Source organism: Hevea brasiliensis, chromosome 2, assembly GCF_030052815.1.
Source record: "Hevea brasiliensis isolate MT/VB/25A 57/8 chromosome 2, ASM3005281v1, whole genome shotgun sequence".
NCBI lineage: Eukaryota > Viridiplantae > Streptophyta > Magnoliopsida > Malpighiales > Euphorbiaceae > Hevea > Hevea brasiliensis.
In genome coordinates, this window is record NC_079494.1 from 109340513 (window position 1) to 109357432 (window position 16920).

General features: G+C 32.9%; 3 protein-coding genes across 7 annotated transcripts; 2 read left to right on the forward strand and 1 right to left on the reverse strand.

Annotated features, from left to right (window-relative positions):
• Positions 1-711: 711 nt before the first annotated feature.
• LOC110659664 (uncharacterized) lies at positions 712-5168 on the reverse strand. Of its 4 annotated transcripts, none has more exons than XM_058138218.1 (9): positions 5086-5141; positions 4567-4614; positions 4249-4469; positions 4035-4156; positions 3369-3504; positions 3161-3273; positions 2847-3030; positions 1240-1373; positions 712-1018 (listed from the first exon to the last, which is right to left on the reverse strand). In XM_058138218.1, the coding sequence occupies exons 3-8, from the start codon at positions 4307-4309 to the stop codon at positions 1264-1266; spliced, it is 726 nt and encodes a 241-aa protein (XP_057994201.1). In that variant the 5' UTR covers positions 4310-4469; positions 4567-4614; positions 5086-5141; the 3' UTR covers positions 712-1018; positions 1240-1263. The 4 variants fall into 4 exon arrangements, with proteins under 4 accessions (XP_057994201.1, XP_057994199.1, XP_057994193.1 ...); XM_058138216.1 differs by having other exon boundaries at positions 4567-4629; positions 5086-5137; XM_058138210.1 differs by lacking the exon at positions 4567-4614 and having other exon boundaries at positions 5086-5168.
• A 1165-nt stretch (positions 5169-6333) lies between these two features.
• LOC131174546 (tryptophan synthase alpha chain-like) lies at positions 6334-10616 on the forward strand. The gene is made up of 9 exons (XM_058138223.1): positions 6334-6698; positions 7505-7651; positions 7727-7792; positions 8261-8369; positions 8935-9011; positions 9447-9524; positions 9639-9716; positions 10211-10270; positions 10365-10616. Exons 1-9 carry the CDS (start codon positions 6504-6506, stop codon positions 10497-10499), a joined length of 945 nt encoding a protein of 314 aa, XP_057994206.1. The 5' UTR covers positions 6334-6503; the 3' UTR covers positions 10500-10616.
• A 1542-nt stretch (positions 10617-12158) lies between these two features.
• Positions 12159-16618, forward strand: LOC131168756 (light-inducible protein CPRF2-like). 2 transcript variants are annotated; one of them, XM_058138230.1, is made up of 6 exons: positions 12159-12630; positions 12758-12854; positions 14445-14667; positions 15151-15226; positions 15329-15454; positions 16013-16618. In XM_058138230.1, exons 1-6 carry the CDS (start codon positions 12229-12231, stop codon positions 16469-16471), a joined length of 1383 nt encoding a protein of 460 aa, XP_057994213.1. In that variant the 5' UTR covers positions 12159-12228; the 3' UTR covers positions 16472-16618. The 2 variants fall into 2 exon arrangements, with proteins under 2 accessions (XP_057994213.1, XP_057994216.1); XM_058138233.1 differs by having other exon boundaries at positions 12758-12848.
• Positions 16619-16920: the final 302 nt, after the last annotated feature.

The following is a 16920-nucleotide window of genomic DNA, read 5'->3' on the forward strand; positions in this document are numbered from 1 at the left end:
ACTTTTAATCATTATTTATAAAGTTAAGAAATTATATATATATAATATAAAAATCAAATTTCATAATAATTCTAAACCTTATAAAAAGATAGTAATATCATTAATTAAAACAATTCAATTTTCTCCGTGAACATATTCTTTCTTTAATTAATTTGTAACATTATATTGTAATTTATAAATCTATCTTTAACATATATATATATATATATATATATATATATATATATATATATATATATATATATAAAAGCGACTATGGGTGATAATTAAATTTACAAACCCTTATACACAATTTATTTAAAATTTTTCAATTAATTCTATCAATTAATAAAATAATCATAATTCTAAAACTAAAATCAAATCTTAACTCCACTACTAATAATAATAATAATAATATAAAAGAACGAATAGAACAAACTTGTAATAAAAAAGTATATAATAAATTTATAGGTCTATCTACATTTAGTTCGTACATATTTCAAAGGATAATTTGATAAAGGGTTTCTATGGATTTGGGTATCATACCTTCGGCACAGTGGATATTCTCTGTGTGTCAGAAAGACCAAATAGTAATTATACTCAATCAGAATATTGTAGATTTCTTCACTCGTTTTTTAGAAACCTGTAGTTTGCAATTTCAATCATATGGAAGAAGAGGAAACCCTACATCATATAGACATAATCAGAGAAAACACACACACACACACTACATTTTATAAATTCATCAATAAGGCCCTGTTGAGAAACTGACAATAATGGCCAATAAAGCTCGGATAGTTCACAATTATGGTGATCATGTAGTTAACAGACGCAATTCTATTAATCACATTAACATGTTGGTAGAAGGCTACAATTAGAGCTCATCCAACAATTCTAGTGATCAGCTAGAATTATCATTGAATTAAGATAATGAATTTATTTACAGCCACATCAATGTAAAGAGGAAAGCTAGTTTTACTTCTAGTGCCAAAATTCCCATGAGCAGCACTTTCTACAGATACATCTTTAACAGCAAAATCTGCAGAAATGAAAAAAGCATATCATATGACTTTTTATTGACCTTTTTTCTATTTAAATAAATTCAAAATCACCATATCTAGTTGAGCATGCTGGAACTATAGGCGTTGTTACCCAAGGCTACCATCAAAATGTTTCATCCTAAATTTCAATTTTTAGAATGATGTTGGGACATCTAATAAAAAAATTTGGAACGATACAGAGAAGATTACAAATGCATACCTTTTTGAAGAACAAAATACTAACTCATTCACATTTTATTTGATTTTGGGGTTGTGCAAAAAAATCTTTGGCATTGTGAGCCACCTCAGACTCCAATACAGCTTCCAGCACAATGTCAGATCCTCTCACATCATCTGTCAACACATCAATTTACTTATTTAAACATTAAATAACAGACACCAGGGCAACAATACTTTATGAACAAGACATGACTAATAATTCTATTATACATATCAATTAAATGCAACCAACGAAAACTTTTAATGAAAATGCTGTGAAGTATGAATTGGAGGCACATGCAACATTAAAATGCCAGTGATAATACACCACTATCTACAAAAGGAAGACAACAACATAAGCCAGACAGCACTTGAAGATCAAAAACAGCTACGGACTTGATTTAACTAGATCCATAATTTAACTTGTGAATAAAAAAAATGTCATGTATTATTCATTTATATTTCAAGCCACAATATTCTGCTGTATATCAGGAACCTACATGATTAAATAAGTTCATAGTTAATTAGGAAGAACACAATAAGAAAATCAATAGGTTTTGATTTAATCTGATTGCAATTTCAGCATTCCAAACATAAACAAAGATAGTTTTAGTTTTCACATTTTCATTGATCACTCAAAGCATTGACCATAATATTTGTAAATTTAAACACGGTACTTAAAACATCAAACATTGACTACTCTAAGACCTTGAAGAAGAGAATTCACAGTTTTTTTTTTTTTTCTCCTTTTTCTTCCCCCATCCAAGATTGGCAATTTTGCCTCTGCCACAACGTAAAACATCCACACACTTGTAAACCAAATGAGAAATTGGCCAATAGATAGTAGATAGCAATTGGATTTATGGGAGTTAACTTGAAGGAAAAACTGCATCAGTTTTTCTTTTGGCTTCTTATTATTCTACAGAGAATTGAAGCTGCTGGGGAGAAAGGAAACAAAAATGCAACAAGTGTCTTTTTCTTCTTTGGTTTACATATAGACACACACGCAAGCAAAAGGAGAAGGGAAGAGGAAGAGGAAGGGGGGCGTTTGGTTGAGGTGGCAAGTAAATTCTTAAATATAAATCAGTTGAGAGTTTTAACTTCAGTTCCATGGGAGGGGGTGCCATTGTCATTTGAGATATGGTATATGTACGCCAGTTAAAGCCTACAACATTGTCTAATGCAGATGAATTCAGATGATCCACATGAAACCGGGAATTTGGACACGAGCACCCCATTATTGTATAACAGAAGAATAAAACATTAGAATACACTAATGTTATTGTCTTTTATTATATGAACAGTTCATCACTTGTAATCAATTGATAAGTTAACAAAAATCCCATTTTTCGCTTGTATGCATGCTGAGGAGAGAATGTGGGCATAGGCACAATGAAGGGGAGCATGAGACAGAAACAACAAATGTTAGAAGGTCATGAGGATACAACAACTGCCAAAACACAGACACACACTCAAGAGGAGCAGTCCTTATTTCACTTCAAAAAGTCCTACTAAAGTAGTATCAGGAACAATAATGCAAACACTGGATTACTGCAAGGCATAGAAGTAAATATAAGATAGTAATGGCTCCTTTGTAAACATTAATACCTGGGCGATTTGGTAACATCCCAGTACTTTCAGCAGATACAGGAAGAACGTTCAGAAGACCCACCCCATCAACAAGATCTCCAGCATCAGCATTACTTTGAACTAAGCCAAGCTTTGAGGCAGAGGATTCAGCCAATCTTGCATATGCAGTTGCTTGGCTGTGCATAATACATAAACCCGATGCCTTTGAACAAAAACCCAGCAGCAAAACAAAAATTAAAAAAAGGAAAAAAAGCGCAAAATTAGTGATAATTCATATACCACTATTCCACAGAAAAAATGGAGCAAGAGATGTAAATTTGCTCAATAAAAACCTTGGAAATGGTAGCTGTTGGTATACTCCCTCCATTTGTTTGCTGATTATGAGGCTTGGAAACAGTAGCTTTCAGTGTATTCTCTGCATCTAGATTTTCAGGAACGCTACTGGCTAAATACCAAAAAAGAAAAGCTAAAAACAGTTAGAACCTCCAATACTGCAGAAAGAATCATAACTTGGAAAATATAAAACAAGGTTGACAATACCATTAGAGCCAGATGAAGGATCAATGTTATCTACTAGCCTCCGAGTTAATGGACCTGGATTCAAGATAGATATGCTTCGAATTTCATGACGTATGGCTTCAAGTTGAGCCATTGTGTCTTGAAGTTCCTTGTGGACCTAAAACAAAAACCATGTATCTCAAGAAACACTTCTTTGCGATAAGCCAATAACACCATAAATCCACATTCATAAACTCAACTCAATTCAACTAAACCTTTATCCCAAAAATTAAAATTTGAGGTCGGCTATATGGATTCGTTTTCTCCACTCTAAACAATTTGGGTTAACACCATTAACTACCCTTATAACTTCAAAGAAAGTCAGATGCTCTCATCATTGTTTTCTGCTCTGGAGACCAAAAAAAATAAAAATAAAAATAAAAGTCTTCTAATCTTATTTATCCAAATAATTGTATAGAGCTTGTATTTCCTCATTTTAGTTTTGGAGCTAGATATTCCATTGCCTTTCTTCCACTACATCTCTCTACTCATTAGCCATTAACCAAATGAAAGACAGCTTGCAAAATATGCATATTATCTCAATACATATCAGGATAAAATATAATTCACAAAGAAACCATTATACATTTTCTACTCAAGACACTGCATTTAAAAAAATCTACTTTAAAAGAAGGCTGGAAAAATAACTTGGCGGGCTTGAGATTGCTGCATGACGTTCTCGAATTGACCCCGAGCCAACTGGACATAGCCAATGGCTCGACCAGCTAATCTCCCAGCTGTTCTTGCTATTACTGGTAGATCCTTGGGTCCTAATTACAACGCATTAAACCAATATCAAAACCCTGAATTAACTAACATCTACTGTGACCTCATAACCAAGAGGAAGAGATTGAGAGGTAACCAATAAGTGCAGCAGTGGCTCCGAGCAAGAGGAAGAGTTCTCCATAAGAGATCCCAAGCATTATATTGATACGATATTGTTAGCAAGTGATTAACGTTTTCTGTGAGTTTAAGTCATGCAAATTACAATCTTGGGTCGTTCCACCCCCAAAGAGAATGGATTCCCTTGTTGAAAATAGCAGAGAGATTGTGATTCTGTGGAAGCCCTCCGTCAATTGAGACCTGGGTCACGTGTGAATATGCAATTAAACGAATTCGAAGAAAAACTACCAATACTGAATTTGACGATAGCCACATATTGTAGAAATACGCATTGAACCTGAGTAATGAGTATGAAAGAGAAGCAAGATCCTGGAGGGCTACTATCCTGAATAAGCATTGACTGATAAAATAATTTGCCAATTAATTAAAAAAAGAAAATCAATCATCATAGCTAAAATCCTTCATACCACTTCAACACAAAAAACCATTAAAGAAAACACACAAAATCAGAAGAAAAAAAGCTGTACAGATTGCAGAATCTATCAGTAAACAAAAACAAAGACTTATATAAACAAATATCCCTTCGTAGCTCTCCCTGTCTCTGCTTTCTCTCTCTCCCTCCCCCTCTCCCTCTATTCTCAAGTTGCTAACAACGATAAAAGACAAAGCCAACAGAACCAATTCAACCATTCCCTAATTTTCTCTGAAATACGGACTATCGAGCGAAATTATCCAAAATGCTCAATCCGAAAGTTCAATTTGTTAGAACTCGTTAAAGTTCCAAGCAGATTTGCATCAAAATGAAATGGAAAAAAAAAAATTTCAAGATTAACACAAAATGAACATTAAAAATTACCTACTGAAAAATTCTCAGTTGCACAGAACAATGATTGAGCTTCAAATAATAGTTTTGAGCGCTGCTACCTCCGGCTTCGTCGATTTCAGTTCCGAAGTAGAACCAGGACAACCTCCGCTGCTAGCGCCCGTCGTTACCTCCGCCGCGCAATAGTTGGGCTGTTTTGGGATCAATGGACCCTGGCGCCTAAGCTATCGAAATATTAATTTTTATATTTAATTTATTTTATCTTATTGAGATTTAAATTAAAAATTTACAACTTTAAATATACTTTCAGCATCAATAAATTAAATAATTTTTTAATATTTCAATAATTTTCATTTTTTTTTAATTTTAGTCATTCTTTCGACATCATAAAATTTAATGCTTAATATACAATGAAGTATTGTGTGCAATTGCTCTTGTTAATACGTATAATTATTAATTATTTTATTTGTTATATATATATATATTTTTAATTTTAATATATAAAACTATTATAATATTTTAAATTTATATTAATTATTTAAAATTTTATTTTTATTATTTTTACCTTTTAAACTTTTTAATAAATGCTTCATAATAAAAATATAATATTAATATGCATAAGTTATTGTTTAATGAAGAATTTTTATTATAACATTAATAGGGTAATTATTAAATAATTTATAATTATATAACAATAACATAAAAAAAATATCACATGTCAAATTTTATAAGGTACCTTCTGCTTTAATTAATTAAATTGAAGTTTTTTTTATTTTTTTAAATTAATTTAACAAAATTTTTCAACAATTTTATCAAGTTGAATTAATTGAATTTTTTGAACAACTGCATTGTCAGTACAGGCAGATGAATTTTTTGAATTAATTCTTAATCCTCTTATTTAGAATATAAAATTTTTATAATAATTTAATTTAATTAAATTTTATATTTGAAAAAAAATTAATTATTTTTATTTTTTATTTAAAAAAATAAAAAATTAAATATGATTTTATAACTATTAAATTAAATTAATTTATTATAAATTAATTTATTTAAAAAATTCATTTAAGATAAAACATTTGTAATAAAATAATTTTTATAATTTGTCACACAATATTTTTTTACATTAAAAAAATTAAATGATTTAATTTTAAATATAAGAATTAATAAAAAAATTAATTAAAATAAATTTTTATAAAATTATACTGATTTCCTATATTTTGTTTAAATTATACTTATGAATTGATTTGTTTGCGAAATGAAATGGACTATGAGAGGAAAGACAACACAGGCACAGCTCATAGCATTTAGTGCTCACTGATCAAAACTCAAAACCCTAGTAAAAAATTTCAAAAGCCCACCAGGCACCAGTGACTGACCAGCCTGTGCATCGGTGTACGGTGTGTCTGTGGGCACCAAAACTCTATCAAAAAAACACTCTTGTTTTATGTGCAATGGCTTTTACCCTGAAATCAACACCAACTAGCTTCGTCCACCTCAAGAAGCCGGAGACCAATCTCTTTCTTCGATTCGCCTCCTGCAAATCTACTGTTGTTTCAACCAGAAGATTCGCTCCAATGGCTGCGCTGACGATAGCCCCTACACTTGGTCTATCTGACACGTTCTCCAATCTGAGAAAACAAGGCAAAGTAAGAGCCTCATTATCTTTCTTATTTTCTTTGTTTCTCATGTGGGTATTGTTCTGTTATTCAGTGGGAATTGATTGTTGTTCTTGCGGGTTGTTATTTTGAGATAGGAATGGAGAGGAAGAGTGCCATTAGTTAGAGATGAGAGGAATTTGTTTTGATGTCAGAAATGAATTGAGTAAATCAATGGCTTATCGTTTTGAATTTCTGGTTGTCACTAATTAAACATGGAATGAAAGAAACGGTTTTGAATTTGCTTTGATGTCAGAAATGAATCGAGTAAATCATTAGCTTGCTTATAAGGCCATCCAAATGAAATGGTTAATTCATTGGATGGCCTTATAAGTTAACCACAGGTCATAATTTGCTGTGGGAAATGTTGCACATTTTATTTCAGTTTCTGAGTGTTCATTGCAATTTGTTGAAAAAGTTAAAAATGAAACCCTGGAAGCTGGAACTCAACTACAATGCTTTAATATATTATGCAACCTTATAAAACAGGCTAGTGTCTCTGAACTATGAATTTAGCCATCCTTTTTCCTTTTACTTAGCTTTGGAAAGAGGTTTAGTAATCTAGTGATTATAAGAAGCTGGTATTTGGATCCAAATTTTATATAAGAACTCCCAAAATTAAGTGTATTTACCTGAGAGCAGTTTTTGTGGATGTCCAAAAGGAAATATTTTTGAGGTTTGGGCAAGGAGGGGATGAGAATGAGAATTAGCATCAGGATTCATTTGGTGGGGAAAGTGAAAGAGAATTATTTTAATATCTCACAACTTTGTTTTGAAGAGTATACCTCTGTGTGAAGGTCGCATTCATTCCATATATCACAGCTGGTGACCCTGACCTTTCAACCACAGCAGAAGCCTTGAAGGTGCTGGATTCCTGTGGATCTGACATAATTGAACTGGGTGTTCCTTACTCTGATCCGCTGGCAGATGGTCCAGTTATTCAGGTCTGATGGATACTTTGTAACTCATCAAGTAAATTTTTGTTTTCAATTTTCTTACAGTTTTCTCTGATTGTTTAGGCAGCAGCTACTCGTTCCTTGGCAAGAGGGACCAATTTTGATGCAATAACATCAATGTTGAAGGAGGTGAGACCATCATATGATACTGTGCAGTGAGTTGGATAGATTTATGGCTATTCAAACTTTTTTTATGATTGAAAAACATTATTCTAGGCATAAAGCCAACACTAGCTGTCAAGTAATTACATTAGTTAGATTCATGACAGAGTTACATGGTTAGATTGACAGGTTACGGATTTTAAATCTACATCACTGATCACTCCAGTCTGAATTATGGTGAATGCTTTTTCTGATAGGGAATTCATTTTGTTTTTTTCGATTTGAGAGGCCATATGCCTTTTTCCCAGAAAATTTTGCCAGATATTTTCCCTTTCATTTTTTGAACCTGCTTTAATTTGGGTTTTTTTTTTTAATAAATAAATAAATGAGGAAGTAAATATTAAACAATAAGCACACAGTATCCTATTTACAGCTTCTCACCTCTTTGTTTTTGGTTCAACTCTCCTTATATTACTTCCATTATTTGCTGTACAGGTGGCTCCACAGTTAACCTGTCCAATTGCTTTATTTACATATTACAACCCAATATTAAAGCGTGGAATTGAGAAGTTTATGTTCACCGTAAAAGACAGCGGTGTAAAAGGTACCTTTAAACATCAAGTATGTCAAATCTTTGTGGTAAACTATGCCACTGTTCTTAAATGCAATAAGGTGATTTAGTTTGGATCCCGCATACCTAACTTGTTGGGCATATGACTCATTAAAATATACCTTGCTTAAACATTATCTTTTCTTTCTTAGCATTCAATGCAAGATAGTCTCTATCCTTGGCTAGACTTTTTGTTAGCTTTTGTGAGTGTTTCAGACTCAAGCTGTTTTCAATTTTGTGTCTTGTGTGATTTGAGCTATTCCTACATTATAAAGGAGCTGTGTTGGGATTGCTTTTGGAATATGTTAAATCAATATCATGTGTCAGATGTCTTTGATGGTGTCTTCTTGGAGAAGGGGAAAACTAACTTGTCTATGATATTTGTTATACCTGAAAAATGTGGGAAATGGAAATCACTTGTCAATATGGTTTGCGAATCCTAAATTACTTTTCCTGTTTTCACTTATTTTTTATGTGAATCCTGGGCGTTGTATGATGCTAAATTTAAATGCTTTGTTGTATGATGCTATTATTTAAATGCTTCCAAACATGGTTGCAGGACTTGTTGTCCCAGATGTACCTCTAGAGGAATCTGAACTTTTGAGGAAGGAAGCCTTCAAGAATAATATTGAACTGGTTTGTCTTTCACTTAGACTTTAGTGAATATCTATTTTATTTGTTCATATTTATTAGCATACCACTTACCAAAATTTTGAAAACATGGATATCTATGGACAGTGTTCGTGTTATGGACAGAAAAAAAATCTTTTCTCTCAGTTTTTTTTTTAATTTTCTTTAAATTGTTTGAATAATTATATACTTAATGAACACACCAGTTGTTACTATGTTATCACATTTTGATGGTTTGCATTAAAAGTTACTTTTAGTTGGTTGATAATTGAAACAGGATGCATGTCTGTTGTTTGTATGGGTTTTCATCATAGTGAATTCTGCAATTCTGAATTGTTAAGCTCTTATGCTAAATCAACAAGTCAAGCTCTCTATTTTTTTTCCCTGCTTCTTTATGAATGCATCTAGTCGATTTTACATTTCCAAGTTGCTGGTGGCTAGGTACTTCTTACAACACCAACTACTCCTGTAGAAAGAATGAAAGCCATTGTTGAAGCATCAGAGGGATTTGTGTATCTTGTAAGTCTCTTAAGAGTTTACTCTTTTATCATAGTCAAGTTATAATAATAAAAAAGATGAATGCTTTTGAATTTTACATATTCTATGATGTCTCCATTTATTTTGGAATTATAGGTGAGCTCAGTTGGAGTTACTGGTGCCCGTGCATCTGTAAGTGATCGAGTACAAACTCTTCTGCAGGACATTAAAGAGGTTTGTCTTTATAATCTCTTACCTGCTTTTGATAGATGATGATAGTATAGCAATTTCCAAACTTTAGTAGAATAACCCATTTTTAAATAGGACATTTGCAATTTTTCTGGGCTAAACCCTCAAAGAACATTGTTTGGTGCTTGGTGCATTGGGCATATAGGCCTCTTGAGAATTAGGGTAATGGATAATCTTTGGAAGAATTTGTTCTTCAATCATATCCTCCTATCAGGAGCTTTCTAGTTTCTTCTCAACTTAGAATCCTACTAATAAATGGCTGCAAATCAATTGATTAATACAATGATTAAGCATAAATCTAAAATCTACTGGGATGCGTGAAGTAGGTTAGATAAATGTAGGTTGGATAAATCTGATCTGTTCAGTTGCTTAGGATGCTTTAAAGTAAATATCTTCTATCACTAGTCACCATTTAATGATGCTTTAACATAAATGGATCTATTCAAATCTGCCTCGTGCCTCCACTTTTGCCATGGCAGGCAACAACTAAGCCTGTAGCAGTTGGCTTTGGCATATCAAAACCTGAGCATGTGAAACAGGTTAGTCCTCTGACATAAAAAGATTGATGGCCATGGATTTTCCTGTTGGGTTTATGCATCAAGGTAGATATTTATTACTTGCATTTTATTACAGGTAGCAAGATGGGGTGCTGATGGTGTCATTGTTGGTAGTGCTATGGTAAAATTGTTGGGTGAAGCAAATTCTCCAGAGGAAGGGTTGAAGGAACTAGAAAATTTAGCCAAATCGTTGAAGTCTGCACTTCCTTGAATAGAAATTTATGTGATTAAATCTAAGTTTGTGATTCTTCTTTTCAACAGTAGCATAAATATTAATTAAACAAGAATACTTTTTATTTTTAGTTAAAACATGTATGATTTTGTTTGATAGGTTGGGTTTGCAAGCACTTCATTCTTGAGCGGACTGAAAGCTGTGAGCATTTATGTAAAATGTCTAAATAATGAACAAATTATGGGAAATAACTGTCCAAATATGGGTTAGTATGAATATGATGAACACACATTTCATCCCAATCGAAAGGCCCTGACCCTGACCCTGACCCTCCCCCTCCAAGTAAAATCTTCCATAGCGATGGCTGCTTCTTTAAGCCAAGTAAACTCCTTTTCTTTGGTTAGGATAATTGAAGAAGACTAGCTCCTAATGGTGAATGTTCCGTTGATTGAATTGAATTCTGAGCTAATCAAAATTTTAATTGACTATTTGTATCAATCAAATCAATTGAAATTAAAAATTTTCTATCAATTATCTGTCAAAATTGAATTAATAAAAAAATAGATAAATTTTGATAATTGTCTTTGAATTTATCTAGTTATGACATTATAACTCTCAACTTAAAAATGTAATATAAAACTTCATCAATTTTTAAATTTTTCACAGTAAAATCTCTCTAATTTTTAATTACTAGTTTTTCAATTAGACGGTGACTTGTACAGTTCAAACATAGAGTTTAGTCAGTAATTCTCTTTCTCTCACAAACCATGTGTAAATTGAATCATTTTTTTCTCTATAGACAGAATATTTTTTCATGTGTAAAGAGAATAATTTTACACTTTACATAAAAGAGGAGAGAGAAATATTAACTAAGTGCCATGCGGGAGTTATTTACATCAGTTTCTAACCGAAAAATCAGTAATTGAAAGTTAAAGAGATTTTACTGTGTAAAATTTAAAAATTTAGAGAGTTTTATGTTATATTTTAAAATTAAAGGACTATAGTGTTATAATTATATAAATTCAAAAACAGTTGTTAAAATTTATTCATCAAGAATATATAATGTCTTTTATATATTAATTAATAATATAATAATCAAAATGCATTTTTAATCTTTTTATACTTATAAAAATAATAAACATGATTTATTATTAGTAAAAGAGTAATTATAAATTAAATATTATTAATAAAATTATAAAAATAATAATTATAAATAATATATTATTAATAAAATATAATTCATATAAATTCAGTTATTTTAATTAATTTAATTATCAAATTAAAATTAATCACCGAAACGAACTCTCTCTTTGATCATTAAAATAATAATTTAATAGTTAAGGGTAATCCTTATAATGAAAAATTTTAATTAAAAGAATTCATTATCCCATAAAAATAAAATTTTGTTTTTGAGAAAAAAAAAGATTCTCTCTTATTTTGTGTGCTATTGCATCCACTTACCAAACCAACAGGGAAAATATATTAGATAAGGTGATGGACCAAATACAAAGCACCCTTTCCCACTCAATAAGCGACTCGTCATTGCCATCCGGGTAAAATATAATTTTACTTAAATATGTGCATACGTGGCAGTTAACAAGTCTAATATCACCATGTAATGCAAAGCACGGGATATTTTCTTATTCTTATTCTGACAATCGGACGAAGGAAAGCCCAAAATTGCATTAAATAATATCAAACAGAACCTTTCGCGGACATAGAAAAGCAAAAGTAGTAGAAGAAGAAAGATAAAAAAAAAAAAAACCCGATGAATAGTATATTTTCGGTCGACGATTTCTCCGATCTGTCATGGCAGGCCACGGTGACCGCTCATCCGCCGGTGATGAGTAGGAGTGCATCGGAGTGGGAGCTGGAAAAGTTTCTAGAAGAATTCCCGGCCCCTACTTCCTCATCCGCTAGCGACAACACCGCTGTTCCTTCTGCGGTCTCCCAATCACCGACTTTATCGAAGCCGCGGAATGGTGAAGACGATGTGGTGGAGATCGAAAAGCCTGAAATTCATCCTCTTCCTCCTCCTGCTTCTCTTCCTCGTAATTTTCTGCCTCAGCCGTTGGATCGCGCTTCATTGGCTCCGACTGATTCAGAGGACTACCGCGCTTTCCTCAAGTCCCAGCTCGATCTCGCCTGTGCTGCTGCGGCCAAGTCTCGGGTATATTTGCATATATTGGATACACTTCTGTTTAAATGTTCATTTTTTCTTTTGTACAAATGTGTATTGATCAATTGTAAATTTAGAGACATGTTTGCTTGGTGGATTTTTGTGAATGTTACTGAAGGAATCGAGTGTAAAGCCTGAAGGTGTTTCTTCTTTAGCTGAGGATCAAACGGTGGCTGCCAAGAATTTGCCGCCAGGATCACAATTTTGTGGTAAGAGTTTGCTAATTACATATCTATCTATATCACTGTTTAAAGTTGTTAAATTAGGGTGCTATGGACTAGAATCTCTGGTTGATAAAATCAAAAAGACATTACAATTAACTAGTTACAACCTGCAGCATAAGAGGAAAATCTTACAGAAACTTGACATCGAGTTCATTGTTTTAGGAGCAGTGGAATGAATGTCTGGGCGAATAATTCAACTTGTGAATTGAAATCCCTAAAGTCAAAATGCTTTGTGGTGCATATTCAATTATTTGCAATTATAATCTTACTAATTGTTTTGTTGATTGATCTCATCATGAACATTACATTTCTTCACGTGTTAGTAGAGTGTGTGTGTGTGTGGGCAAAAGAATTGAAATGGGTTCGTTGATTTGTTCCTCTTGAAAATAGGTTGATTTTATTGATTTGTGACATACTTAGAAGTGTGTGTAGGCTCAAGTAAAATATAACAACTCAAATGCTTAATAATGCGATGTCTTGAATCTGCAAAACGCAGTCATGCTTTATATTGCCTTTTGATGTCGGATGCTTTCGAAGGTGTTCCATTTTGGTAGTTATGGCGGATTTAGAATTTTTTTTTTCTTGGGGTTAACGTATAAAAAATGCATATCAAAAATAAAGTTTTTAAATTGAATATTCCATCAAATTTTAAATAACATAAAACTAAAAATAATAATAACTAATAAACATTAGAGTACTGATATATTAAAACTTGAATAGTTTTTTAGTGTCTCAAAACTGAACTCGAGCAATCTTCAATTTTCATCAAGAGTAGCATGATAATCTTCTTCTTCTTCTTCTACATTTTCATCCTTTTGATACTAATTTTCAAAAGCAATATATTTATCATCTTCCTCATTTTTAAGAACTAAAGGAGTATTATTTAGTTCTCAAGTTAATGGATGATGTTTTTCCTTTTTCTTTTGACATAGATCTTGAAATCATTGTAGATGCAACATTTTAAAAAATAATAATAATAATAAGAGAGTGTCAGCGTTGAAAATGAAAATATGAGAGGTTTGTGATTCTTGGTGTGGTATTGTGATGAGATTTTAGTAACTAGTTGTCACCAACAATATTAATTTCACTAACTTGTCAATATCCAATTTTGGTAGATGGTAGATGGATAAATTTTGAGTTGAACTGTAGTGCTTTTTGTCAATGGAAGTGCTTGCCGAAGGTGAAAATAGAGAAGGCGTGCCTCTCTAGAGCCTTGTGCCTTGAACAAGGCGCATGCCTAGGCCCATAAGGCGATGGCCTAGTGAATGTCATTCGCCTTTCTCCTGTAGAGGAGGCATTAAGGTTGGAGCCTGATGAGCCTTGAGCTTGAGGCATGCCTTTAATAATTATGCCCCCCAACCTCCAACACCCCACCCCTCCCACCTTACTATCACAGATTTTATTTAATGGAAATTTTGTGTGTATGATGACATATGGTGTAATTTGCAATATCTTTGGTAACTGCTGCAAAATTATGCATTCATTTAATAGTTTTTTCTTGCACCAATATATGCCTTCACTTTCTATAAGTTATCAGAAATTTTTACAAGCATTGCCATATCTGAGTTTTGACCATTATAGGTAATGGTAATGGTAATGGTAATGGTATATCCAAGGCACAGAGTGACGCTGATGGTGGATCACTTCGCCTTCCAGCATTAACTTCTACACAGAGAAAACAAGAGATACCAGCGAGGCAAACAACCAGCGGTTCTTCAAGAGAGGATTCAGATGATGATGATCTTGATGGAGATACAGGAACCAATGAACATATGGATCCTGCTGATGAAAAACGTGCAAGGAGGTATCTATATTTTTTTTGTTTTGTCTTTCTTATTTTATTGCTTGGTTTTAGTGGTTTCAAAAGAGTAATTAATGACTTTGTATTCTCTGTTTTCCATCTTTGTATTATTTTTTTTCCTTTTACTTGCTTCTTTAAGTAATATTGTAAGGGATCTACTAATCATTACTTCTGTTACCAAATAAATCAAGCATCAATCTGTGATGAGAGAATGTCAGGAAGACACTTTGTACTTGTATAATCATGTACTGCCTTTCAAAACATTACCTAAGTGCTTCCTTGGAAAGTTCCAACTGTGTTTGTGGAACGTAAAGGTTTCGAGTAACTGATTGAGTGAGTTTCTTCCTTCTTGGGGTGTGTGGGAAGGAATCTGTCTAATTTTGATGGATCAACAAATTCTTCCATACCTAAGGTTATATCATATACGTGTCACTAGAGAAATGGCCTTTTGTCAATTGATCTCTTGATATCGTGATGGTGACTCAGGATGCAGTCAAATCGAGAGTCAGCCAGACGTTCAAGAAGAAGAAAACAGGCACAGCTAAATGAACTCGAAGCACAGGTCTAGCCCAAAGCTTGTCTCCAGCACTTTTTCTCTCACTCTCCTTGATTATTTTTTGCTTCTTTTCTAGAAAAATGATATTATATATGTGCTATGTAATAGGTTGGTCATCTGAGGGATGAGCGCACTTCATTGCTAACTCGCTTAACAGACATAAATAAGAAGTGTGATGATGCTTCTGTTGACAATAGAATTTTGAATGCCAATATTGAAACATTAAGGACAAAGGTAAATTCTTACTGTATTATATGATTTTTGTTCAGCCAGTTACTTTATGATTCCCTTTGGGTGTTTGGAAATTACTAAATATTTTACTTTCAGACTTTTGATGCTTATGGTTGTGAAAAAGGGAATCTTAATCAGATCAACCATAAGTATATTAGGATGTCATATGGAAGCTGATTCTGTATATGCACGAATGTATGCCTGCCCATGTGTGTTTTTGGCAAAAGGAAACTTCTGTTTCAGTACAGCGCCAGCACAAATTCTTGTATGTGTTGCATTAGCATATTGAGGAAAACATCTGCTCCAAGTGATTCATCCTAAATGGTTGGAGCCAAGAAAGTCAATGCCATTTACATGGAGGTTGGTTTGCTTGATATCAGGGGTTCGTGTTAGTTGCTGCAAAATTGTTGGTCGAAAATGAAGTTAAACATATTGAAGCACTAGTCCAGAAATTTCTGTTTATCTCATTCCTTATCATTAATTGGCATGATTTACTTAGTTGATAAATTATCTGTTTTGTCGACCAAATTTATCAGGCAGATATATTGTATAAACTTTCAGGTCCAAATGGCTGAAGATCAAGTTAAACGAGTGACTGGTTTGAACCCTCTGCTTCTAGCAAGATCCAACATGCCCAGCATAGGGATGCAGTTTGTTGCTGGTCAAACCGATGCATCTGCGGGTGTTGCTGTGCCGATGCAACCAAACAACAACCATTTCTTTCACCATTCAGTTCCTAATATCCCCTCCAGTGCTCAAAATTTGCAAGGACTAAACAATAGCTGCCATAACAACAATCTAACTTCTCTTGCCACAAATCCGCAAGGTGATAATGGAACAAGTAATATTGGTGGAATGCCCTCTATGCAGCAGTTAACAGCTACTGGGCAAGCTATGGCTGATACGGCTCCCATGCAACATGTACAAAAGCAAACTGTTCCTAGGGTCGGGCCAGCGACTTTGCCCAGTGGCAACAAAGTTCTTTCTCATCCAGTTGCAAAGGATAATAAAAAGAAATGACTCAAATGCTTCTCCTATTACTGCTGGTTGAAGTTAGGGTTTGGAAAAGGTTATTTCATGGTACAATTATTGGTTCAAATAATTATGGGATTTTCAACTTTATATTAGGCCTTTTTATTAATTTTATAAATAAGTGTTTTCACCTAATGGAACATCGCAAACTTCAGAGAGCCAACAATTTATTCTCATCAATCAACTTAATAGCTATAGGCTGTCCCTGCAAAATTGGAGGGTATCAAGTGTATGTATAATATTTGAATTATGTTCCAATTTCGATTGTGTCCCCCAAATTCCATTCCTATTACTATACTTTCTTAAAATTTAATGAAATTGTGTAAACGAGTTGGATATTTAAATCCGAATATGAAAAATTGAGGAAAAGAAAAAACTTATAATGTCAATTATATTTTTATTAATAATTATTAGGATACTATATTATAATATTAAAC

Excerpts from the sequence above, each read along its gene's own strand:
- LOC110659664 (XM_058138210.1), bottom strand. The coding sequence starts at position 4,309 with ATGCTTGGGATCTCTTATGGAGAACTCTTCCTCTTGCTCGGAGCCACT. Across the intron at positions 4,157-4,248 it reads AGCCACTGCTGCACTTATTG|GACCCAAGGATCTACCAGTA; the intron begins GTTACCTCTCAA and ends CGTTGTAATTAG. Across the intron at positions 3,274-3,368 it reads TCCTTCATCTGGCTCTAATG|CCAGTAGCGTTCCTGAAAAT; the intron begins GTATTGTCAACC and ends TTTGGTATTTAG.
- LOC131174546 (XM_058138223.1), top strand. The coding sequence starts at position 6,504 with ATGGCTTTTACCCTGAAATCAACACCAACTAGCTTCGTCCACCTCAAG. Across the intron at positions 7,652-7,726 it reads CAGATGGTCCAGTTATTCAG|GCAGCAGCTACTCGTTCCTT; the intron begins GTCTGATGGATA and ends CTGATTGTTTAG. Across the intron at positions 7,793-8,260 it reads TAACATCAATGTTGAAGGAG|GTGGCTCCACAGTTAACCTG; the intron begins GTGAGACCATCA and ends TTTGCTGTACAG.
- LOC131168756 (XM_058138230.1), top strand. The coding sequence starts at position 12,229 with ATGAATAGTATATTTTCGGTCGACGATTTCTCCGATCTGTCATGGCAG. Across the intron at positions 12,855-14,444 it reads ATCACAATTTTGTGGTAAGA|GTAATGGTAATGGTAATGGT; the intron begins GTTTGCTAATTA and ends TGACCATTATAG. Across the intron at positions 14,668-15,150 it reads GATGAAAAACGTGCAAGGAG|GATGCAGTCAAATCGAGAGT; the intron begins GTATCTATATTT and ends ATGGTGACTCAG.